Source organism: Bos mutus, chromosome 25, assembly GCF_027580195.1.
Source record: "Bos mutus isolate GX-2022 chromosome 25, NWIPB_WYAK_1.1, whole genome shotgun sequence".
NCBI lineage: Eukaryota > Metazoa > Chordata > Mammalia > Artiodactyla > Bovidae > Bos > Bos mutus.
This window is the reverse complement of record NC_091641.1, coordinates 39,569,214-39,590,361: the sequence shown is the minus strand read 5'-3', so window position 1 is coordinate 39,590,361 and position 21,148 is coordinate 39,569,214. Positions and strand designations below refer to the sequence as shown.

Genomic DNA, 21,148 nt, shown 5'->3' with positions numbered 1-21,148 from the left:
TGCAAGCTGGTCAGACGGTCAGACGGCGGCGGCGGGACCGACTGCAGGGCACCTGAGGGGCAACGGAACCCGCTTGGGAACGGCAGCCACTCAGCTGAGCGAGACTGAGGGTGGATTTGTTGCTGGGGGTTCAGAGACACATCTGTGAAGGGCACAGAGCGAGGAGGTGCCTGCAAGAGGCTCTCGGATGTGGTGAGTGCTGTGTGGGTCAGAGGACGCTGACGCGCCCTTGCTGGACACAGAGACCCCCCACCTGCGTTCCCACAGGCGTGGAGCATCAGACCCACTCCTCTGATCAACCGGGCCGCTTAGAGTGGGGAAGACCTGACTGAGGGAGGGGACAGATGGCTTCCACTGGCCTTGAACTCCTGGGTATGACCCTGGCTGTGCTGGGCTGGCTGGGGACCCTGGTGTCCTGTGCCCTGCCCCTGTGGAAGGTGACCGCCTTCATCGGCAACAGCATCGTGGTGGCCCAGGTGGTGTGGGAGGGGCTGTGGATGTCCTGCGTGGTGCAGAGCACGGGTCAGATGCAGTGCAAGGTGTACGACTCGCTGCTGGCGCTGCCGCAGGACCTGCAGGCCGCCCGGGCCCTCTGCGTCATCGCCCTCCTGCTGGCCCTGCTCGGAGTGCTGGTGGCCATCACGGGTGCCCAGTGCACCACCTGCGTGGAGGACGAAGGAGCCAAGGCCCGCATCGTGCTCACCGCGGGAGTCCTCCTCCTCCTTGCGGGCATCCTGGTGCTCATCCCCGTGTGCTGGACGGCCCACGCCATCATCCAGGACTTCTACAACCCCCTGGTGGCCGAGGCCCTCAAGCGGGAGCTGGGAGCCTCCCTCTACCTGGGCTGGGCCGCGTCCGCCCTTCTTCTGCTGGGAGGGGGGCTACTGTGTTGCACGTGCCCCCCGCCTCAGATCGAGCGGCCCCGGGGACCGAGGCTGGGCTACTCTATCCCCTCCCGCTCGGGGGCATCTGGGCTGGACAAGAGGGACTACGTGTGAGGCAAATGTCCCAGGAAGCCTGCTGCTGGAAACCTTGACCTTGTGCTGGCTGCCCCGCTCTCAACCTTGCCTTCCACTCTCACCCCTCTGCCAGGTGGAACCCACTTTCCAGAGGCAGGAGCAGGCCTGGCTGCAGAGCTAGTCTCAGCACCCGGCCCGACTGAGCCTAGACCCTCCTCCGTGGAGGCCCCACCTGCAGCCTGGCCAGTGCTCCTGCTTCTTTCTTCTTCTGTCCTGGATTCAGGCTGGTCCTCCTCTTCCCGAGTCCTCCCTTGCTCCCAGAACCTGGGCTTCACCCAAAGAGCAGTAGCTCCTTATGCCTTCTCTGGCCTGGAGTTGGCCCTCTCTGCCTGGCCACTACGGGGATCCAGAGCAGCTGCTCTCCTCTAGGCCCAGAGACCCTGCCCATCACCTTCCCCCCTCACCCCACCTTCAAGTAGGGAATAAACAGAGCATTTGTAACTCAGAATAAACAGAGTATTTGTGGTTGGGCTGGGAAGACCTGATGGCCTCCCGTGGGTTTGTCAGGCAAGGCCTGCTCCAGGTCATGCCCAGGCAGTGACCTCACTCAGGCCATGCGAGTCACGGGGCAGGGGACGGAACACGGGAGGTGTGACAGTCATGCCCACCTTCTCCTGCCAGTCTGGCATTCAGCAACCTCCCCAGCAACACCAAAGGTAAGTAATCAAACAAAACATGCTTTATTTAGTAACAACTGGTGAGTGTGGGCAGGATATGGGAAGTGCACAGGGGCTGGAGTAGGAGGGTCAGGGGTCAGCACAAGGGGAACATGACTCAGGATGCAGGAGCCAGAGGTCAGAAGACTTGGAGACTGGCGGGTCTTTGGTAACTTATCACCTGCTCTTCTGGAGGCTACATAAGGCTCGAGAGCCCCTGGGGGTTCCAGAGGCTTGACCAGCAAGGAAAGGCTTGTCCTATGGAGGCCCTGGCCCCAGCACCAGCAGGGCACAGCGTGGTATCCTTCACATGGGGACCACAGTTCCAGGTTGGTCTCTAAGAGAGGGTTGTCCAGGGTGGAGAACAATCCAGAAACTGAAGCATCACCTTTTTGGCTCCATCTTCCAAAGTGAGGAACACCAGTAGCAGACCCCAGGTAGGTTATCAAGTGGATTAACCACTGCCCCCCACCCCCAATAAGAAGCCAAAACAATCCCAAAGCTGTTATGGATCACCATCTCCATGACTCCAGTGCAGTGGGTTAGACTCCACTGTCAAAGGAGCCCCCACTCCCCTACCCAAATTAGACGTAATTCTTAGTGGGGTATTCGGAGGGACCCCGAGAGGCGGTATGTGGGGCTGATACTGAGTATCGGGCCATATAATGGCTGGAGCTCCGGGAGCCCCCAGAGGGGCAGGTGCAGCACAGTAGCCCCCCACCCAGCAACAAAAGGCCGGAAGCCGCCCAGCCCAGGTAGAGGGAAGCTCCCAGCTCCCGCTTTTGGGCCTCGACCACCAGAGGGTTGTAGAAGTCCTGGATGATGGTGTGGGCGGTCCAGCACACAGGGATCAGGGTCAGGACCCCCGAGATGACAAAGATGATCCCAGAGGTGAGCACCAGGCGGGCCTTGGAGTTCTTGTCCTCCACGCAGGTGGTGCACTTGGCTCCGGCAAGGTAGACCAGCAGGCCAAGCAGGGCCACGAGGAGAGTGATGACGCAGAGGGCCCGGGCGGCCTGCAGGTCCTGCGGCAGCGCCAGCAGCGAGTCGTACACCTTGCACTGCATCTGGCCCGTGCTCTGCACCACGCAGGACATCCACAGCCCCTCCCACACCACCTGGGCCACCACGATGCTGTTGCCGATGAAGGCGGTCACCTTCCACAGGGGCAGGGTGCAGGACACCAGGGCATTCACCCAGCCAAACAGAGTCAGGATGATCCCCAGGATTTGCAGACCAGCGGAAGCCATGGCGAGGCTGGGGCTGAGACGCTGCGCTGGGGGACAAAAGTAGAGTAAGGGTAAGACCAGCTGGCTCAGCCCCTCATTCTCAATGAACGCTAGGTCCCTTGCCACATGCCATAGCCACCACACAGGACACCAAGAGTATGAACCCTGGAAGTCAGTATGAACCCTGTACATGGGCAAGGCAAGCTCCAAGCCTTATTTTCTCAAGGGCAAATGAGCATTTAATGCTTCAGCATTAATTTTTCTCCCTAGGAAATGGCAGCCCACTCCAGTATTCTTGCCTGGAGAATCCCATGGACAGAGGAGCCTGACAGGCTACAGTCCATGGGGTCGCAAAGGGTCGGACAGGCAAAGAGTCGGGACACAACTGAGCGACTTCACTTTCACTTTCTTTTCACGCAAATGCTGGGGTTCCATTGTGGCTCAAACAGTAAAGAATCCACCTGCAATGCAGGAGATCTGGGTTTGATCCCTAGGTCGGGAAGATCCCCTGGAGAAGGACATGGCAACCCATTCCAGGATTCTTGCCTGGAGAATTCCATGGACAGAGGAGCCTGGTGAGCTACAGTCTGCAGGGTTGCAAAGACATGACTGAACTACTAACATACACACACACATGTAAAGGTTAGCCCATGGCCCTTTGGGTACAAAGGGATAAAAGGGATGAAACAACAGGATGCAATTTTTCAGTAGTTTCCACAGGGCAAATGGGTAGTGGGTTGGCTCTAGCCATGAATTCCAGGCTTAAAACTTAGTTTTAACACCAAGAACAGATCCAAGTTTCCTCTTAGCATCCAACGTAAGTGTCCAAACCCTTCACCCCAACTTGGATCCATGCCCCCAAACAGGTGGCTGCTAGTTTGATTTTAAGATATAGTGTGGACGGTGGCCAGACAGTCCTGGCCTTGCTCACCACTGCCTGGTTCAAACCAGCTCCACCCATTCAAAACCTGGATGGGGCAGGAGAGGTGGAGAAGAAACACAACAAAACAATAACACCAGCCCTTCCCACCCAAAGTACTTCCTTTCCCAAGGTCCCCAGCTGCCCCCTGGAGTCCTGCCCTCTGCCCTGCCTACACAACAGACTCCCAAGGTTGGTGACATTTTCTTGTGTATTCTTGCCCCAAATGCCATCCTCTTAGGGCCCAATTTCCCCTAAATTGGGGGAAACTCCACCTTTGGAGTCTGTCCAGTGAACCAGCTCCTCTGGGGCAACTCTGGCCCCCTCACATCCTCATTTGTCTCGGAGGTCGTTTGGGGGGCGATCAGTTCCTTTCAGGGTCCCCCTATGATCCTCCATTGCACAAAGTTCCCGCGCACGGCTGGGACCTAAACTTAGCACCAGCCCCAGCGGGTGGCCAGAGGGCAGACTCTCCATTCCTTTGCACCGCGCCCACAACCCTGGAGAACTCATGACCTCAGGGGAGATCGGACGGGGCGGGCCGTACAGCGCCAATCCCAACCCCAGGGTCAGCCCTCCAGGCCTCTCCTCCCGGGTTAGGGTGGGGGCCACGCTAGCCTAGGCACCCGGCACCTCAGCCTTACAAGCGCGCCCCTGCTCTCGGCCCCTTCCCTTTCCACACGCTATGGCCTCGGCTCATCCGAGGGCGTCCCCTCCCGCTCTCGATCCCTATTTCCCCTGAGTCTGGCCCGAAGGAGGGTGTCCTCAGCCCCCCGCCGTGGAAGCCGCGCACCCTGGAGGGGCCTAAGGGCGGCGCTCGCCGCGGGGTCCGCTCGTACAGGTGAGGGGGAGAAGGGCTCGGCCCTAGAGAGCAGCACAGGTGGGGGAGGGGCTCCCGGGTTTCGGTGCCTTTGTCCTGGGCAGGGGGAGGGGCACTTAACCCTTCCGCCGAAGGACCCCTTCAGGGCCCCGGTTCGGGTGCAGGCGTCCCCCCGCCCCCAGGGGCTCGCGGTCAAATCAGCTCAGGTTCGTCTCATGCACCGCAACCCAACTCTGCCACGACCCATGCGCCCCGCAATCCCCGGTGTCTACCCCTTCCCCCACGACAGGCGCACCTGCCCAGGCTCACCTGAGGAGTCCACAAAGACTCTGAGTAGCCGGCAGAATGTGGAGATGGGGGCGGAGGCGGGGGTCTTTAAAGAGGCAGTGACGTCACCGGCCCACCGCCCTGGGGAGGGGCAGAGACCCTTGTCCGACTTGCGGTGAATCCCAACCTGGTCAGTAAGGGGCGCTCGAGCCTGCAGCCTCTGCTTGCACACCTCTGGCCCGGGCCCCTGGTAGCAGCCGGCTGCAGTTCTGCCCGCTGGGAAGGCGCGCGGTGCGGGGCCGAACAGAGCTCGGGTCTGGACTCCGGAACTCACCTAACCTTCCCGAGCCTCATTTCACTCCGAAAAAGGGAGACAGCATTTTACCAGTCAATCCTAAAAGAAACCAATCCTGAATATTCATTGGAAGGACTGATGCTGAAGCTGAAGCTCCAATATTTTGGCCACCGAATGCGAAGAGTGAAGTGAAGTGAAGTGAAAGTCGCGGCTGACTCTTTGCGAGTCCACGGGCTATACAGTCCGTGGTCTACCCGCACTGGGGCTGGATTCCTTACCAGCTGAGCCACAAGGGAAGCCCAAGAATACTGGAGTGGGTAGCTATCACTTCTTCAGGGGACTTTCCCAACCCAGGAATCGAACCGGGGTCTCCTGCATTGCAGGCTATCAGGGAAGCCCTGATGTGAAGAGCGGACTCATTGGAAAAGACCCTGATGCTGGGAAAGATTGAAGGCAGGAGGAGAAGGGGACGACAGAGGATGAGATGGTTGGATGGCATCACCGACTCGATGGACATGAGTTTGAGCAAACTCAGGAGAGAGTGAAGGACAGGAAGGTCTGGCGTGCTGCAGTCCATGGCGTCGCAAACAGTCGGACACCACTGAGCAATTGAACAACAAACATCAACAAATGTCCCAAGGTAGAAATGAAACGACACAGTAGTATTATTTTTGTTATATTATTATACCCTCGGGGCCCTTAAGAAAGCTGCAGTTATTTCTGAGATGGGTTGTTTCGTGTCAGACCCGCTCCCTCGCCCAACACACACCTCCCGGGCTTCAGCCACCGAGAAGGCAAGGCCACATCTGCCTCTCTTTGGCATTCTGGCCGCTCCGGCGCAGAGGAGGCGTTTGTTGAGGGAATGCCTAAACTTAGCGGGCGGGGCAGGGCGGGATGGGCCGTCTAGAGGCGGATCGTGGGGGCCGGGCCAAGACGAGGGGTCCGCCCCGGAAGGCGGGGGCGGGGGCGGGGCCGCCGCTGTGTGCCCCGGTCCACGGGTGGCGAGCGCAGACGGCAGCGGCTGCCAGACGAGCACCATGGCTCCCTGCCCGCTACGCCCGCTGCTGCGGCTCCTCGTGCTGGGGCTCGGGCTGGCGCTGCTGCGCGCCGCGGCCGGGGAGAGAGTGCCAGGTATGCCGGTTCACGGCCGGGCGGGAGGGCGTGGGAGCGGGGGGAGTCCCCGGGCCGGGATCCGGGAGCCGGCACCAGGAGCCTAGAGGCGGGTCAGAACTGGGGGACCAGGCGGACACGGGGATCCGGGATCAGACAGTCCTCAGATACGGCATCCCCTGATCAGGAGAGGTCCCATCCCTCTCCCAGCTTCTTCCGTAGTCCGGGCCTCAGTTTCCCGCCTGTCCGACGTGGGGGGCGGGGTGTTTCTGTCCTGAGAGTCTGAACTCGGAAGTGGAGAAAGTTTGAGAGAGGGATGTCTCGTCTGGTAAGGCGGCACGCCCCCAACCTGATCAATACCAGGTCTGCCCACCCCGCCTTAACCGAAGAGTGGGGGGCTGTTGAGGGACACAGACCTCCGTGCCCCCTATACCATGTGGGGTGCCCCCTTCTATCCGGTGACTTCAGTGCCCAGCTATGCGGGGGGAGGGACCGGGGTCGGGCCCAGTGCCCGGGAATGAGTCACCCGCCTGCAGCGGGGTGGGGGGGCCGGTTATGGGGACCTGACTGCCCCCCCCCCAAAGCGTTCCGCACTATGCCCCCTGCTCCCCTGCGCTGCCGTGTCCCGGTCGGGCCGTGCGGTCACCTGTGAGGAATGCGGAGGGCGACGGTGACTCACGTTATTCGAGCCGGGCCGACCCTGACCTCAGCCCCCAAAATAGCCGCGCCCCGCCCCCAGCCTCTGATCCGCGGCCCCCTCCCCAGGCACCACCCCCTGCTCTCGCGGCACCTCCTGGAGCGCGGACCTAGACAAGTGCATGGACTGTGCCTCGTGCCGGGCGAGACCGCACAGCGACTTCTGCCTGGGCTGTGAGTGGGGGCGGGGCCGGGGCAAGCAGACCCCAAGCTAGGGGAGAGGCTTGCGGGGTGGAGCGGGGGAGCAAGGGACTTGAGATCTGGGAAATTAATCGGGGTGGGGGGTGGAGGCTGGACTGAGGAAGGGGCTCTCGCCGGGGTAGGGACCTGGGGGAGGGAAGCCTGGAGGTTCCGATCTAGGGGGTGGGGCTGGCCTGAGAGGAGCGAGGTCTGACTTGAAGTCCCGCCCCCAGGCACTGCGGCCCCTCCAGCCCCCTTCAGGTTGCTGTGGCCCATCCTGGGGGGCGCCCTGGGCCTGGCCCTCGTGCTGGGGCTACTTTCTGGCTTCCTGGTCTGGAGACGGTGCCGCAGGAGAGAGAAGTTTACCAGTAAGTATGTCCCCACCCGTCCACTGGTCCCCCATCATTTCTCAACATCTTCCCCACTCCTGACACCCCTCTTCTTATTTTGCAGCCCCCATCGAGGAGACCGGTGGGGAGAGCTGTCCTGGCGTGGCCCTGATCCAGTGACAGGGCGCGCCCCCTGCCAGCAGGAGGCTGTGCCCGCTCATCATTCATTCATTCATTCTGGAGCCAGCCCCAGCCTCCCAGACACAGCCAGAGCCAGGCTGCTCCAACCACAGGGGTGTGGAGGGATGGGGGACAGTGAATCACTTCTCTAAGGTCTGGGCCCAAGCTTCCGAAGGGCCTTCCAAGGTGTCTGACTGCCCTGTCTCTGGCTCCAGAATAGAAAAGGAGACCCTGGCTGGCTCATGCCAGACAGCTGACGCCAAGGAACCGCAGCATTTGCACAAGGGTCCCCACCCCCACCCCCAACATGGCCTGGGGGCCAGGCTGACCTGAGGGACCGACACAACACCAGGTCCCACCCACTCAGATGTACTGAAATTCCACCACTTGGGATCTCAGCCTGGGGGGTTAGGGACCTGTTCCTAACACTAGAGGGCTGGCCCTCTAATGGGGCTGGCCCTAAGACACTGCCCCCCTCGGACCCCCTAAGACAGGGGAAGATATTTATTTGGGGAGAAAATGTGGAGGGGGAGAGAATTTATTAATAAAAGAATCTTTAACTTTAAATGGTTTGGAGAGTGGCATGATCCCAGCCTGACTTCCCAGAGCTGGAGGGGAGGAGTGAGTCACCGCGGGGGTGGGGGCGAGGCTCTGACTCACCCATTCTCAATGCCTGAGCCCAGCCTGCCAGGACCTGGCCGGCCGCGACCGTTTTCCAGGGAAGTGCTTGAGGAGAAATCCGGCATTCAGCACCCCTCCCTGCCCTCCCTTCCCCAAAGAGCCTGGGTTCCAGATTGAAGCTTTCATTCACTCAGCAATCTTTATTCAATTCTCAGCGGGGAAGGGATGGCCTCCTTTCCCATGTTCCTGCCCCTTCCACCTCAGGGCTCTGTGTCCTCTGTTGAGGGGAGGTCCTGTGCCCAGAGGCCTGGTCTGGAGGAAAAGCAGGGCAGCTGGTCCCTTCATGGGAGTGCTGCTCTCCCTTGTTCAGGGGAAGAAGTGGGGGGGCCAGGGGCACTGCTCCCCAGATCTCAGAGCTCCATCATGTCCCCAGCTGGGGATGCAGGGTAGTGGGGGGTGGGAGTGTCCCCCAGCCTCAGCAGCCGGAGAGCCTCAGGGATCAGGTTCCCAGGGTAGCGCCAGAGAAGCAGCTCAGAGCAAGGGCTTCTGGAAGAGGAAATAACAGGGCACAGGGGCAGAGGCTGGCCTGGCAGAGCCACGCCCCACCTGGTCCAGGTCCCCAGGGGCTCCTGGACTGCTGGCACCTTCCAAGGAGCCAAGTAGGGAAACAACAGAGGTTGGCCAGAAGCTAAAAATAGCAGTGTGAGGCAGAGCCTGGAAATGGGCTCCTAGGACTGGGTATGATCCCCTGGAAGGCCCAGCTGGCGGACTGTGGATGGTGCCTACCTGAGTGGGGGCAGAGCTGGGGGGAATGCTCTGGGGGGGCTGCAGTAAGGGTGGTCATTGTGCAGGCTGAGTCGAGAGAAGTGGGTGGCCATGTTCTCCTCGGACAGGAACTGCTTGCGCAGGGGCTCCCTGGGGAGAGACGGGGAGGCAGGAAGGCTGGGATTCAGAGGAGAGGTAGCCTGATGGGGACCTGAGATGACGGAGGACTTGATGGGAGTCCCTCCCTGCCCCCAAACTCACTGCTCCTCCTCCAGGCGCCGCTTGGTGCTCATGGGCACAGCTCCTCGGAGAGGGGAGCTGGGAAGAAAAGAGAGCTAGGAGCACCCCACCCTCTTGGCGCCATCCCCAGGATCTGCCCGCCTGAGCCTGCAACGTCAGCCAGCAGCCCCCCGGCCCATGCCTGTCGCTGACGTCTAAGTCACCCTCTCTCCCAGACCATCCAGGAGCCTGCCTCGGAGGTCTCCAACCTTGTCTCAGCTTATGCCCAAGCCCTGCCAATTAGCCCCACCGCGTGTCATCCTGCAGACCTGCTCGAGGCCCCAGCCAAAACTCCTGGGACCCTGGGCCGGGCCCACCCAGGGCCCCCCACACCCACACACACCTCGCGTCCAGGCCTCCAGAAGCCCCCGAGGCGGCCCGCGGGTCGCGCTGGGCCCGACCCTGGGGGCCTCGCTCCAGGGGTTGCTGCAGGATCATTGGGGTTCGGGGTCCTGCGGGCAGAGGGGTGGGATCCAGGCGGCAGGGGCGGAGCCTTTGAGGGCGTGACCCAGCGCGTGGGGCGTGGCTTTAGGCGCGCGCGCGGCCAGGTTCCGCGCAGGCGCGGAAGAAGAACCGCACGCAGCTGGAAGGCGGGTCTGCTCAGCGGGGTGGGGGAGGGGACCCGACGTAGCGGGGTCGCGGTGGGCGCCACTTGGTGTTGGGGTGTCTTCTCGGTGGTCACCTCCGCTCCTGGGACTTGGGTTACGCGGTGGCCGTCTTCACGCCGGCCGGCCAACAGTATCGGGTAGGTGAGGAACCGCGAAGGGGAGGCGCCCACTGGTACTTCCGGACTCGTGAGGCTGCGTTGCGGGCGGAGCACTCTGGGACTTTTAGTTCTCGAGATGGAGCGAGCGGCGCAGCAAGCGGTGCCTCTGGGTCAGGTGAGGGGGGGCGATGCGCAGTGCCTTCTGGGATTTGTAGTTCACGCCCGGCTCCGAAGGGGCAGGGCAGGGAGTCGTGCCCTGAGCCCTGTTTTGCGTGGGCTGTTGGTGGGATCGGATTCTGACCCGGGGGAGGGAGGATAACCCAGAAATACCTCAGGGGCCTAACGTGAAAGTCACAGGATGCGGATCAGGGGTCAGTACGTTTTTCTGTATTGGAGTAATAGAGTAGTTTTTTAAGCAGTTTCTGAGCGAAGGCAGAAACTGCGACGCTATGTACAGTAGCTCATCCAATCATGACAAAATCTCCCATGAGCTCTATTTGACAGTTAAGGAAACCGGGAGGAGAGGCTGAGTCTTTGCTCAGATTTCCACTAGGCATCATGCCTCAGCTCTCCCCTTCCTCACCTCCCTGGAGCCGCCCCTGGGACCTATATGGGCAAGGCCCACTTGGTGGGCTGTCTCAAAGGAGAACTGGGTGGTGGGAGGCCTGACTGCTGCAGGGGAAGCAGGAAGGAGTATGTGGATCAGAGGTCTCGGACGCCCCAGCCTGCCTTCATCCAGCCTCTCTCCACAGATGGAAGTGTTTGAGGCCCTGCAGCGGCTGCACATGACCGTATTCTCCCAGAGCGTCTCACCCTGTGGGAAGTTCCTGGCAGCTGGCAACAATTATGGACAGATAGCTATCTTTAGGTACCCTTGCCCCTGCTCCCCACTGTCCATGAGCTCTGGCAGTTGGCCCTCTGGGGGGCTAATGCCCCCTTCTTCTGACACTCAGGCCCCTCTCCCCTTTCCCTTCAGCTTGTCTGCTGCTTTGAGCTCCGAGGCCAAAGAGGAAAGTAAGAAGCCCATGGTGACCTTCCAAGGTGGGTGCAGGCATTGAGTCTGGCTTGGGGGACCCCAGGGTGGATGACAGGAGCAGGACGAGGTCACTCAGCTTCTGTGCTTCCTTTTAGCCCATGACGGGCCCGTCTACAGCATGGTCTCCACTGATCGACATCTGCTGAGTGCTGGGGATGGGGAGGTGAAGGCCTGGCTTTGGGCGGAGATCCTTAAGAAGGTGAGTGTGGAGCTGGGGGAAGGGCGAGGTACCCAGACACAGAGAGAGCCTTTGAGGCCACCCAGTGCATGGGGTCACAGAGAGTCACATGATTCAGCGATTATACAACAAGCATTTCTCTCCATGAAGGGCTGTAAGGAGCTGTGGCGTCGTCAGCCCCCATACAGGTGAGCCAGGCCCTGTGAGCAGAGGGCACCTGGGGGTGAAGGTGCCACCTCACCAGAGTTGACTCTGTTTTCCTTCCCTCAGGACCAGCCTGGAAGTACCTGAGATCAATGCTCTGCTTCTCGTGCCCAAGGTTTGAGTCCTTTGTAAATTCGGGGCTCTTCCCTGTCCTGTTTTTGGCCCAGATTTTGATCCTTCCCCTCTCCCTGGCCTGACTTGACCCTGACTTCTGACTCCATCCCGCCTTCCTCTGCAGGAGAATTTGCTCATCCTGGCGGGGGGAGACTGTCAGCTGCATGCGATGGACCTTGAGACAGGGACCTTCATGGTGAGAGAGCAGGGCCGGGGGAGCAGGGGCAACGGTGTTCCTCCTGGGTCTTGTCCTGACACTGCCCCTCTCCCTGCAGTGGGCCCTCCGGGGCCACACGGACTACATCCACTGCTTGGCACTGCGGGAGCGGAGCCCGGAGGTGCTGTCGGGCGGCGAGGATGGGGCCGTGCGGCTTTGGGGTAAGGAATGTCGCATTGGAGGGAAGACTGGTGGTAAGGGAGGCTGGGGCGAGGAGGATGCCTCTCATGGTTCTTCCTCCGCAGACCTGCGCACAGCCAAGGAGGTCCAGACAATCGAGGTCTACAAGCACGAGGTGAGGGCACACCCCACGCTCTGTCCTCCCTTCTTCCTTCCTGGGCATCTCCGATGTCATCTTCTGCTCTGTTCTCCTCCCTCCCAGGAGTGCTCGAGGCCCCACAATGGGCGCTGGATCGGATGTTTGGCAACTGACTCGGACTGGATGGTGAGCCAGGCAGCATGCAGGCTGGGGTGGCAGCTCGGGCCTTGTCTGGCTGAGGGCCCATGGCTCACAGTAACTGGGGACCCCCATCTTTCTGCCCAGGTCTGCGGAGGAGGCCCAGCACTCACCCTCTGGCACCTCCGATCCTCCACACCCACCACCGTCTTCCCCATGCGGGCGCCACAGAAGCATGTCACCTTCTACCAGGACCTGGTGAGGCCCTCTGTCTTGTTTCTGCTGTCCCTGCCCTGCTCTTCCTCCAGCCCTGAACTCTGAGCTCTCTCCCTGTCTTCCACAGATTCTATCAGCTGGACAGGGCCGCTGTGTCAACCAGTGGCAGCTGAGTGGGGAGCTCAAGGCCCAAGTGCCTGGCTCCTCCCCGGGACTGCTAAGCCTCAGCCTCAACCAGCAACCAGCAGCCCCTGAGTGCAAGGTAGGTCCGGGCAGGGGTGGTGGGGACCCTGGGAGGCCAGGGTGTTGGGGCAGGTCAGTCACTCCCCTGTTGTTTCTAGGTCCTGACAGCTGCGGGCAACAGCTGCAGAGTGGACGTCTTCACTAATCTGGGCTACCGAGCTTTCTCTCTGTCCTTCTGACCTCCAACAGCGTCTCCACCTCCATCTCAGGGGTTCACAGTGTTTTCTTCTTTTTTTTATACAAATAAAATTAGTGGCTTTTTTTTTCAATGTGCTTTCTTCCCAAGAACAGAGGCCAAGTCGGTGTAATGATTTATATATTACTCTGTCTGATCTTGATACATAAATACCCACCCCCATCCCCGACCCGCAGCTGAGGGCCAGGGGGCTTAATGCCTAGAAAAGATAGATTTATATAGATTTGATAAACAGCTCTGCCACACGTGCCCCTGCCACCCGTCTGGGGTCTCTGGCCCCCAAAGCTGGCCCCTGCTCCCAGTGAGCCCTTGCCCAGCCTCCAAGGGAGAGGAGGGCACCAGCTGCCTTTGGCAGACAATCGGGACCCATCGCTCCGTTGGCCAGAAAAGGAAAGTGAGCCAAGAGGGCAAAGCCAGCCCTGCCTGTTCCCGGCGCTCAGGTCCTTCGGAAGAGGGTGCTGAAGAAGCCGCCGGCAGGCCCAGGGCTCAGGCGCAGGGAGAAGCGCGTTGGGGCGGGGCGCGGGGCGGAGGTGGCCGCACTCAGCTCTTGCTGGCGTTGCGACCGCAGCTGCTGGCCGATGACCACCTGCATGTCGTCCTGTGGGCGGGCCGGCGGGGTGGGTCAGCGTCCGGCCCCGCCCCCACCGGCCCCTCCCTGTCGGCCCCATGCGCCCCGCCCCTCACCTGCCAGGCCTCCAGCTCTTGAGTCAGCGCCACCTTCTGGCGGATGGTGCGAAGCAGCTCCCGGGAGAGGGAGTCCCGCTCCAGAGAAACGCGGCTGAGCTCCAGGGACAGTTCCAGGACCCTGCAGGCGAGGGGCAAAGAGCAGGTCCGAGGACGCTGGGGCTTCAGCGTGCAGGGGTGATAGGGGGGTCCTGGACCCAGGCGGAAGTGAGACCACTAATACCAAACGAGGGAAGTCAGAGGGCCCCGGGCGGTGGTGAATGGTTGCAGATGCTTACTTGTTCATGGCCTCCTCTCGGTCCGAGAGGGCGCTGCTTAAGGCCTCCTCGGGGTCCTGCACCCGCAGTTCCTTCTGCCTTTGCAGTTCCTCCCGCAGGGACTGTAGCTCTGCCTGCTGCATCGCCATCTGCGGCCAGGGTAAAATACGGAGAGGCAGTTAGGCCCCTTGGTTGTCCCAGCGCTTGCTCCTCAAGGAAGTCCAGACTCTAGTTCGCTGCCTTCCGGTACCTCCCACCTCCCATCTCTACCTGCTCCACAAACAACCCTGACAGCTAATGATCCTGTGCTGGAGATGAATCTTCTGAATGCCTAGCGGGGTGGGGTGGGTCGGGGTTAGATGGATGGTCTAAGCCTGCAGGAAAGATACATGGAGGAGATGGGACTTAAGGGGGAGTGTAGTTCAGGAAGTCTTCCTGGAGGAGGTGACATACAGGCTGGCTGTTGAAACTTGATGGCAAGTTTGTTGGGATGAAGGAGTATTCAAGTAGAGAGGGATTCGTGGGGAAAGGCTTGGCGGTGTAGATGGGAAAGAGAAACTGACATTGAGAGGAGCTTTGCATCCAATACTATGCTCCCCCTACCTCGACCTGTAACCGGAACACTTCCTCCTCCTCTTCTCCCAATATCTCCTCTGGGCTCAGGGATGTTCCCTTCCTGGGAGGCTCCAACCTCTCCTCTTCGGGCGAACGATGCTGGCTGGATGCTTCTTGGGTCTCCGGGGATAGAGTGGTCTGTCCACCAAAGAAATAGATCAGGGCAGTGTCAAACCTTCTAGGGATAAAAAAGGAGGGGCGGAGTCTGCAGCCCTCCGGGATGGTGAGTGTGGAGCCTGGTGGGCTGAGAGCTCGCTCACCAGAGCACCTCCGCTTCTGTCCGTGTTCTGGTTTTGGTCCTGGTCGCTGTCTAGGCTGTGGGCGAGCTCTAACTGCAGCGAGGCTCCCGAGAGGTCGGCGTCCTGGAGGCGCGATTCCTCCTCCAGCTCCGAGACGCGCCGCTGCAGCCTCCGCAGCGCGCTCAGCGCCTCCTCAGTCTCGGAGCGTGCGCGTTCCAGCTGCGGCAGAAGGCGAAAGCGTGAGCGTCACCCGGATGCCCCCACCGCCGGCCGACAGGGGGCGCCAGCGCGCCGCGGGAGTCAGGCATCCCCGGGCGTCCGCCCGGCCCAGCGCCAAAGTCTGCTCCCGCTCCCACAGCGCGGGGCGGCCGTGGGACCCGCAGTCCCCCTCGGCACATGCCACTTGCCTCACCTATAGAGCAGGGCCCCGACAAGTACCCAGACTTCAAAGCCTCCAGTCACCCTCCCTCCAGTCCCGCCCCATCCGGTCACCTGGAAAAGCCCCGCCCCGTCCCTGACCGGGCCGGCCCACCTTCTTACTAAAGCTGTCACCTGGCCCTGACTGATCCTCTCTTCTCAGCCAGGCGACCTGCTGAACGTATCACACCCTTCCCGCAGCCATGCATCATGCACCCATCTCACAGATGGGGAAACTGAGGCTGGTGTCCCACAAGAGTAGGGAGGGACCCTGGGATAAGAACCCTGGTAATCTGACCTCAAAGCAAGCGCAACCTTCTAAGATCTCAAACATCAAGGCATACTGCCTCCTTTCATTTTCTTTCCTCTGTTTTCACACCCAGACCTGGTCCAGGTCCCCATCACCTCCGATGGGGAGCTCTCGCCTCGGGCCCATCCCTGGCCTCCAGCTGCTGGTCTCTGATGCATCCTAGAACCACCAGCCCCAGTCAGTCTCTGTGGCTCCCACTTGCCCTTGTGCTAATGCCTTTGCCCTTCTGGCCCGGCTGCTAGGGCTCCCGGTGACCCAACTCTGGGGTCTTCTCCCAGGAGGCCCCAAGGCAATGGTCCAGGTCCCCAGCCTGACTCGCCCACCCACCCCAGCCCTGCCAGCCACCTCTAGACCGTGCTCTCGCCTCTCCCGCCGCAGCAGCAGCAGCTCCTCATGGGTGGCCTGCAGCTTGCCCCGTCCCTTCTCCAGCTCCTCACGCAGACCTCGAATCTGGGCCTCCAGGTCCTGCCGGCGACTCTGGAGCATCTGATTCTGGGGAAAAGCCCATCAGAGCTAAGAGTGGGAGGGCAAGGCTGGGCCCAGACAGCCCCCAGGCCAGCCTTTCCTGCTTAACAGACCCCCAGCCCCAGTTGGCACTGACCTCCCCCTGCAGACTCTCCAGCCGCGTCCTCAGCTCTGCCCCAGCCAGGGCCTGAGCCTGGCACTGCCCTTGAAGGCTGTCCAGTTCCCGCTGAAGCTCCTGCTCAGTCTGTGAGGCCTGGGGATGGGGTTGGGGATCAACAGAGTCCTCAGCTGGCCCACGCAGCAACAGGCCCAGCACTTCCATCCCCAGACGTCCGCCCCTCCTTGCTATGGAACCCAGGGTCAGGGCCATCCAGCCTGGGCCAGCGCAACCACCCCCACCAGGACTTGGCCCAGCGCACCCACCCCCACCAGGACCGGGTGTCCGCCCCCTCCTTGCCGAGGGACCCGGGGTCAGGGTCGTCCCACCTGGGCCAGCTGCTGGCTGAGCCGGAGGTTCTGTTCGCCAAGTTCACTGAGGGCCCGAGCCCGCTCCCGGCCACTGTCCTGCTGCTCAGAACGCTGCTCCCCGAGCTGGGCCCTAAGGGCCTCCACGTCCCTCTCCAGTTCCACTGCCCTGGCCTCCCACTCGGCTCCCCGGGCTGCCAGGCCCCGGCGCAGTTCATGGTTCTCCTGCTGCAGCTGCTGTAGAGCCGGGACAGAGGGGCGGAGACAGAGAAGGAACAGTGAGACTGGAGGGGACACAGAACGACAGGCAGAGACCTGGGGGGGGCGGTGTCTCAGGGGGTCTGAGGCAGGCCTGAGAGCCAGAGACAGGACAGAGCTGGGGGGAGCGGGCAGGGGGGCAAGACGCAGCCTCGGATAGTAGAGGAGGCAGAGGAGCCATAGAGCGGTTTCTGGAGGGGCTGACCCTGGGCCTGAGTTGGGCGAGGCTCCCCGGTGCCCACTCACCTCTGGCTGCCGCCGGGGCTTCTGGGCCCGAGGTTGCAGGCGCCGTTTATGGCGCCTGAGTCTGGCAGAATTGAAGCCCCGGCCCATGGCCTCACACAGCTGTGTGCTCTGGAGATTCCGCCTCTGCTCAACCCCTCTCCCCCAGCTCCTCCTGGCCAGCTCCCTCTAATTAACCCTGGGCAGCCGCACCCGGCCCCACGCCTCTGCCCGCCCTCCCCCAGAACCTGTATAACCAGTGGGGGGACGCTCCTGGCACACCCAGAGGACCAGCTTGGGGAGGCGGGCAAGTCAGAGGCCAGCGTCTGCCCGCTCACCCCTCTGTAGACTCCATGCAGGACGGTGACACTACCATAGCTGCTGTGATGATTAGCAAGCCCTCCTGCTAGGGCTTCACCTATATTATTGTCTTTACTCCACGGGAATTAGAATCCTTTTGTTGGTGTTTAGTCACCAAGTCGTGTCCTACTCTTGCAACCCCATAGACTGTAGCCTGCAAAGCTCCTCTGTCCACGGAATTTCCCAAATGAGAATCCTGGAGCTGTTTGCCATTTCATTCCCCAGGCGATCTTCCTGACCCAGGCATTGAATCCACATGTCCTGCTGCTGAGCCACCAGGGAAGCCTTTAAAATCTTTAACATCTTCATTTTACAGATGAAGAAACTGGGCCTCAGAGAGGTTAAATGCCTTGCCCAAGGACACACAGTGAGTTACTAGAGCAGGGATTCTAACCCAGACAGACAAATCGTTAACCAAATACCGTGGGGCAGCGGGGGGTGTGGACAACACAGCTCTAGGATTAGCCCACCAGTCTGGGGTCCTGTTGCCCTATTGCTCTGGCCAATGCCCAGCTCCGCTTCTGCTTTGTGGTCAGGCAAGCTCCCTAACACCTCCAAGTCCCATCCATCCATCTAGCCATTCATCCATCCATCTATTCATCCATCCAATATTTCCTGAGCTTGCCCCATTTTGGGGTCTGGCTATCAGCAGTAAGTGAGACCACCAAATTCACTGCCTGAAATAGCTTAGAGTCCAGAGGCAAATGAACACATTTGAACCAGGCAGTTTCGGAGAGGGGCACATTGAGGGCTCTAAAGAAACCCTGAGAAGTGATGAAGAGGAGTGAGATGCGGTGGGGGCTCCTTCAGGAGGAAGTGGTGTCTAAGTTGACTCCTGTAGGGCAAGAAGAGGGCTACACCAAGGAACAGCAGGTGCAAAGGCCCTGAGGCCATAAGTGTGGGTTGCTCAGGGAACTGAAAAAAGGCCCCCTCAGAGGAGGGGCCACGTGGCTGAGGTGAGGTCGGGGGGCTCACTTAGGACGTTTAGGCCCTGGTGAGAACTTTTGGTTTCATTCTAAATGAGGGGAAGCCATTGGGAGATTCTGGGCAAAGACTGAAATGATCTGATTTGCAGTTTTTGAAGATCCCTTTGGCTACCCCGTGGACAAGGAGCTCAAGGGGCAAGGTGGAAGCTGGGGACCAGTGAGGAGGCAGCTGCTGTGTCTGGGGCAGAGATGATGGCACTGCGGCCAGCTTGGAGAGATGATGAGAAGTGAGAAGACTTGGTGTCTAGTTTCAAAAAAGAATCAACAGGACTTGCCAGTGTGGGAGGAAAGAGGTCGCGGAGATGCTCAGGCTGGGGCCCTGCGGTGGGAAGCTGGGGCGGGCAGCAGGCGATGGGACCACGGAATCCGGTGCCACTTCTGTTGAGATGCCCATTAGGTGGCCAAGTGGGGAGGGTGTGGGGCCGACAACATGGATACAGGAGTCAGTGGTGTCCTGGGTGTGTAGGGGGCCAGATGTGACTCCCAGGGTGAGAGTGGCCACAGCATGGGCGGAGGGAACCATGTGTATCTCCCAGAGCTGAGTGAGAATTGGCCAAGATCATGAGTGGAAAGTGCTTAGCCCAGAGCCAGACAGGGAGAGAGTGCCTAGGATCTGTTGGCTGGGGTTTGTGCAATACTGCTGAGGAGCCAGACCCAAGGTTCAGAGAAGGCCAGCGGCTTGCTCAAGGTCACACAGCCTGGCAGGGATCTGAACTCGGGTCCTGCCTTGCCCTCGGAACCTGTGTTCTTTTCTCTGCAGTGGGCAGCCTGTGGGACCTTTAGTTCCCCAGTCAGGGATGGAAACTGCATCCCTGCATTGGAAACACGGAGTCCGAAACGCTGGACCACTGGGTTGTCCCGGAGCCCATGTTCTTAACCATTGGGCAACACTGCCAGGGAGACTGGTCCCAGCCCTGGACTGCTGTTCCAGAGGCAACCCTGCTTTCGTCCCTCTGCCCCCTACCTGGTCCCTACCCCCTGTCCTCCACCCCCCAGCCCTGCCCTCTGCTGCCAGCTCACTTCTTCACGCTCAGCGCGCTGGGCGTTCAGCGTGTCCAGCTGCCGCTGCAGCTCCTCATTGCGCTCCAGAAGCATCTTGCCAAGCTCCGCTGCCAACAGCAGGTCTTTCTCCTTTTGCTGCAGCTGCAAGGCCAGGTCCTCTGGCTCCTCAGGCCCTGGGCCCCCTCCCAGGAATGAGTCCCGCCGCTCCAGCACAAAGGGGAAGAAGCCCTCATCACCGCTGGGGGAGGCGCCCCCTGAGAGCAGCCCGGCCGGAAAGCTGGGCCCTTCTGGGGAGTTCATGGCACTGGCAGCATCTGTAGGGGCAAGTAGGGCTGTGAGGAGAGGTGGCGACAGGACTCCTCCTCTGCAACCCAAAGGGGTTTGCCCCCCCCCGCTGGCCAAGACGCGGCTCTCTTGAAATTCTTCACCTGCCACTGGCCCTCTGAGTCTTCCGGGCCAAGAAGGGTTAATGATCTGTGTCTTGTTCTCCCAGTTCCGTTAATGTCCCCAGGGTAAACTGAGGCAGGGAGAAGCAGGAAGAGAGCTGCCCGGGCTCCTGCCTCTGGTGGATGGTTTCTGCCCCCGGGAACTTGTCCCAGTGCTCCAGGACCACAGCCCACCCCAGCCACTGCACCGCTCCCCTCTACCCCCGCTTCCTCTTCCCTAGGCCCCAGCTGTTTTGGTTCACCAGCTGGGAAACTCTGCCCCGAACCCGGGTTCTTGGGACTCAGGACTCAAGAGATAAATCCAGCCTCTTCTCCCAAGAATCCAGGGCCTTGGGAACGTAGGTGTCCTAACCCCTTACCCCTCAGAAGTCCAGCCCCCTCCCCTTCCAGAAGCCCAGGCCCATGTTCCCTGGCCTCCAGCGCCCCCGTCCTTGTTCCCCTATTTCCTCAGGTCCCCAGACCCTCAGCCCGCTGCTTCTGGACCGCTGGCCCAGGGCCCCAGTTCCCAGCCACCCGGGGAGGTAACAGGTTGTGCCCGCGCTGGGCACTGCCTTCTGGCCACTCCAGGTTTCTGTTTACTTCCCGCCCGGCCCTGGGGAAGGAGCCTGGCGGCGCTCCCCCAGGGCCGCCAGAGGCCGCAATTCAAGGGCTCTGGGGCTCAGGAGGGAGGGGACCCACGGGGTTCCCTGGCCTTTTCCCCATGTTACCCCCCACCAACATGCCTGGGGCTTCCTCACCCACTGTGAGTGCGGGCGCGCGCACACACACACACAAACACCTGACTTTTCCCTTCCTCCTCTTGGCAGGTGCCAAACCCCAGGCCTCTCCGCAGGACCCAGGCATCCGCGGTCTTCCCAGCTCAACTGCCCCCGGACGGACCGGGGGTCTCCCCGACGTGGCCCCTGCGGGTCCAGCCCGCTCTGGGACTCGGGGGCATCCCGCCTCTTCGCCCCTCCCCGCACTGAGCTACCAGCTCTTAGCACCCCCACCGGGCGTCGGGGACACCAGCCTCTCGACCCCCAACCCTCGGCGTCGGAAGCCCAGCCACAGCCTTCCCGCCTTCCTTCCTGCCCGCTCCCGGGGTTTCCCGGTCCCCAGAGTCCGGCCCGGCCACCCCTGCCCGCCCCATCGGCCCGCGCCCTTTTGGCCCGGCCCGGTCCGCCCGAAGCTCGAAATGGCCCCTGTCCTCGCGCCCCCTCGGCTCTCACCCGACGGCGCCGGGCTGCCTCCGAGGTCCCCGCGGCCCCGGATACCCTCTTCCGGGGGCGGCGCCGGGTGCACCACCCGCACAGGTGAGGGGCGGGGCCACGGGGCGCCCCCTGGTGGCCGGAATGGCCAGGTGGGGCCTAAAGAAAGGCAACTCCACCCAGGTCAGAGCCGCTGACCCATTTCGCTGCCGCCGAAAAGGACAGGGCCCATTAATCGAGCACCTGCTGTGTGCACACCCTACGCTGAACATAGACGTCGGTTCCCTTTCCCCTCACAACTGCCCTGTGAGATAGGACATTACTAACGACAGCAGCAAATCTAGCGGGTATTAAGCACTCTGC

The 21,148-nt window shown here is 61.2% G+C and overlaps 6 protein-coding genes across 10 annotated transcripts; 3 read left to right on the top strand and 3 right to left on the bottom strand.

The window, feature by feature from the left end:
- Window positions 1–344: 344 nt before the first annotated feature.
- CLDN9 (claudin 9) lies at window positions 345–1,419 on the top strand. The gene has a single exon (XM_005886761.3). The coding sequence runs from the start codon at window positions 345–347 to the stop codon at window positions 996–998; it is 654 nt and encodes a 217-aa protein (XP_005886823.2). The 3' UTR covers window positions 999–1,419.
- Window positions 1,420–2,259: 840 nt separating this feature from the next.
- CLDN6 (claudin 6) lies at window positions 2,260–2,943 on the bottom strand. Its single transcript, XM_005886762.3, has one exon. It carries the CDS (start codon window positions 2,923–2,925, stop codon window positions 2,260–2,262), a length of 666 nt encoding a protein of 221 aa, XP_005886824.2. The 5' UTR covers window positions 2,926–2,943.
- A 3,235-nt stretch (window positions 2,944–6,178) lies between these two features.
- On the top strand, window positions 6,179–8,267 carry TNFRSF12A (TNF receptor superfamily member 12A). Its single transcript, XM_005886763.2, has 4 exons — window positions 6,179–6,336; window positions 7,081–7,185; window positions 7,425–7,559; window positions 7,645–8,267. Exons 1-4 carry the CDS (start codon window positions 6,243–6,245, stop codon window positions 7,698–7,700), a joined length of 390 nt encoding a protein of 129 aa, XP_005886825.1. The 5' UTR covers window positions 6,179–6,242; the 3' UTR covers window positions 7,701–8,267.
- A 227-nt stretch (window positions 8,268–8,494) lies between these two features.
- On the bottom strand, window positions 8,495–10,033 carry HCFC1R1 (host cell factor C1 regulator 1). 3 transcript variants are annotated; one of them, XM_014480389.2, is made up of 4 exons: window positions 9,709–9,939; window positions 9,348–9,404; window positions 9,108–9,263; window positions 8,495–8,867 (listed from the first exon to the last, which is right to left on the bottom strand). In XM_014480389.2, the coding sequence occupies exons 1-4, from the start codon at window positions 9,801–9,803 to the stop codon at window positions 8,732–8,734; spliced, it is 444 nt and encodes a 147-aa protein (XP_014335875.1). In that variant the 5' UTR covers window positions 9,804–9,939; the 3' UTR covers window positions 8,495–8,731. The 3 variants fall into 3 exon arrangements, with proteins under 3 accessions (XP_014335875.1, XP_005886827.1, XP_005886828.1); XM_005886765.3 differs by having other exon boundaries at window positions 9,108–9,236; XM_005886766.3 differs by lacking the exon at window positions 9,348–9,404 and having other exon boundaries at window positions 9,108–9,236; window positions 9,709–10,033.
- THOC6 (THO complex subunit 6) lies at window positions 9,978–12,942 on the top strand. 3 transcript variants are annotated; one of them, XM_070362315.1, is made up of 13 exons: window positions 9,978–10,110; window positions 10,824–10,939; window positions 11,048–11,112; window positions 11,203–11,306; window positions 11,436–11,473; window positions 11,556–11,604; window positions 11,728–11,799; window positions 11,879–11,981; window positions 12,066–12,115; window positions 12,203–12,265; window positions 12,365–12,475; window positions 12,561–12,695; window positions 12,775–12,942. In XM_070362315.1, the coding sequence occupies exons 2-13, from the start codon at window positions 10,824–10,826 to the stop codon at window positions 12,853–12,855; spliced, it is 987 nt and encodes a 328-aa protein (XP_070218416.1). In that variant the 5' UTR covers window positions 9,978–10,110; the 3' UTR covers window positions 12,856–12,942. The 3 variants fall into 3 exon arrangements, with proteins under 3 accessions (XP_070218416.1, XP_005886821.1, XP_070218417.1); XM_005886759.3 differs by having other exon boundaries at window positions 10,106–10,246; XM_070362316.1 differs by lacking the exon at window positions 9,978–10,110 and adding an exon at window positions 10,304–10,442.
- A 56-nt stretch (window positions 12,943–12,998) lies between these two features.
- Window positions 12,999–20,912, bottom strand: BICDL2 (BICD family like cargo adaptor 2). The gene is made up of 10 exons (XM_005886758.3): window positions 20,807–20,912; window positions 19,171–19,466; window positions 16,346–16,561; window positions 15,996–16,112; window positions 15,740–15,886; window positions 14,689–14,886; window positions 14,417–14,566; window positions 13,835–13,962; window positions 13,557–13,677; window positions 12,999–13,470 (listed from the first exon to the last, which is right to left on the bottom strand). Exons 2-10 carry the CDS (start codon window positions 19,450–19,452, stop codon window positions 13,309–13,311), a joined length of 1,521 nt encoding a protein of 506 aa, XP_005886820.1. The 5' UTR covers window positions 19,453–19,466; window positions 20,807–20,912; the 3' UTR covers window positions 12,999–13,308.
- Window positions 20,913–21,148: the final 236 nt, after the last annotated feature.

Bases quoted from the DNA above. Each gene is read 5' to 3' on its own strand.
- THOC6 (XM_005886759.3), top strand. From the start codon at position 10,208: ATGGAGCGAGCGGCGCAGCAAGCGGTGCCTCTGGGTCAG. The intron at 11,605-11,727 runs GTTTGAGTCCTT...CTTCCTCTGCAG, and splicing joins CTCTGCTTCTCGTGCCCAAG to GAGAATTTGCTCATCCTGGC. The intron at 11,982-12,065 runs GTAAGGAATGTC...CTTCCTCCGCAG, and splicing joins TGGGGCCGTGCGGCTTTGGG to ACCTGCGCACAGCCAAGGAG.
- CLDN6 (XM_005886762.3), bottom strand. From the start codon at position 2,925: ATGGCTTCCGCTGGTCTGCAAATCCTGGGGATCATCCTGACTCTGTTT.
- CLDN9 (XM_005886761.3), top strand. From the start codon at position 345: ATGGCTTCCACTGGCCTTGAACTCCTGGGTATGACCCTGGCTGTGCTG.
- HCFC1R1 (XM_014480389.2), bottom strand. From the start codon at position 9,803: ATGATCCTGCAGCAACCCCTGGAGCGAGGCCCCCAGGGTCGGGCCCAG. The intron at 9,264-9,347 runs GTGAGTTTGGGG...TCTGAATCCCAG, and splicing joins CGGCGCCTGGAGGAGGAGCA to CCTTCCTGCCTCCCCGTCTC. The intron at 8,868-9,107 runs GTAGGCACCATC...TTCCTCTTCCAG, and splicing joins CCAGCTCTGCCCCCACTCAG to AAGCCCTTGCTCTGAGCTGC.
- BICDL2 (XM_005886758.3), bottom strand. From the start codon at position 19,452: ATGAACTCCCCAGAAGGGCCCAGCTTTCCGGCCGGGCTGCTCTCAGGG. The intron at 16,562-19,170 runs GTGAGCTGGCAG...CCGGCTCTACAG, and splicing joins AGCGCGCTGAGCGTGAAGAA to CAGCTGCAGCAGGAGAACCA. The intron at 13,471-13,556 runs GTGAGGGGCGGG...GCCCGCCCACAG, and splicing joins AAGAGCTGGAGGCCTGGCAG to GACGACATGCAGGTGGTCAT.
- TNFRSF12A (XM_005886763.2), top strand. From the start codon at position 6,243: ATGGCTCCCTGCCCGCTACGCCCGCTGCTGCGGCTCCTCGTGCTGGGG. The intron at 6,337-7,080 runs GTATGCCGGTTC...CCCCCTCCCCAG, and splicing joins GGCCGGGGAGAGAGTGCCAG to GCACCACCCCCTGCTCTCGC. The intron at 7,186-7,424 runs GTGAGTGGGGGC...TCCCGCCCCCAG, and splicing joins CAGCGACTTCTGCCTGGGCT to GCACTGCGGCCCCTCCAGCC.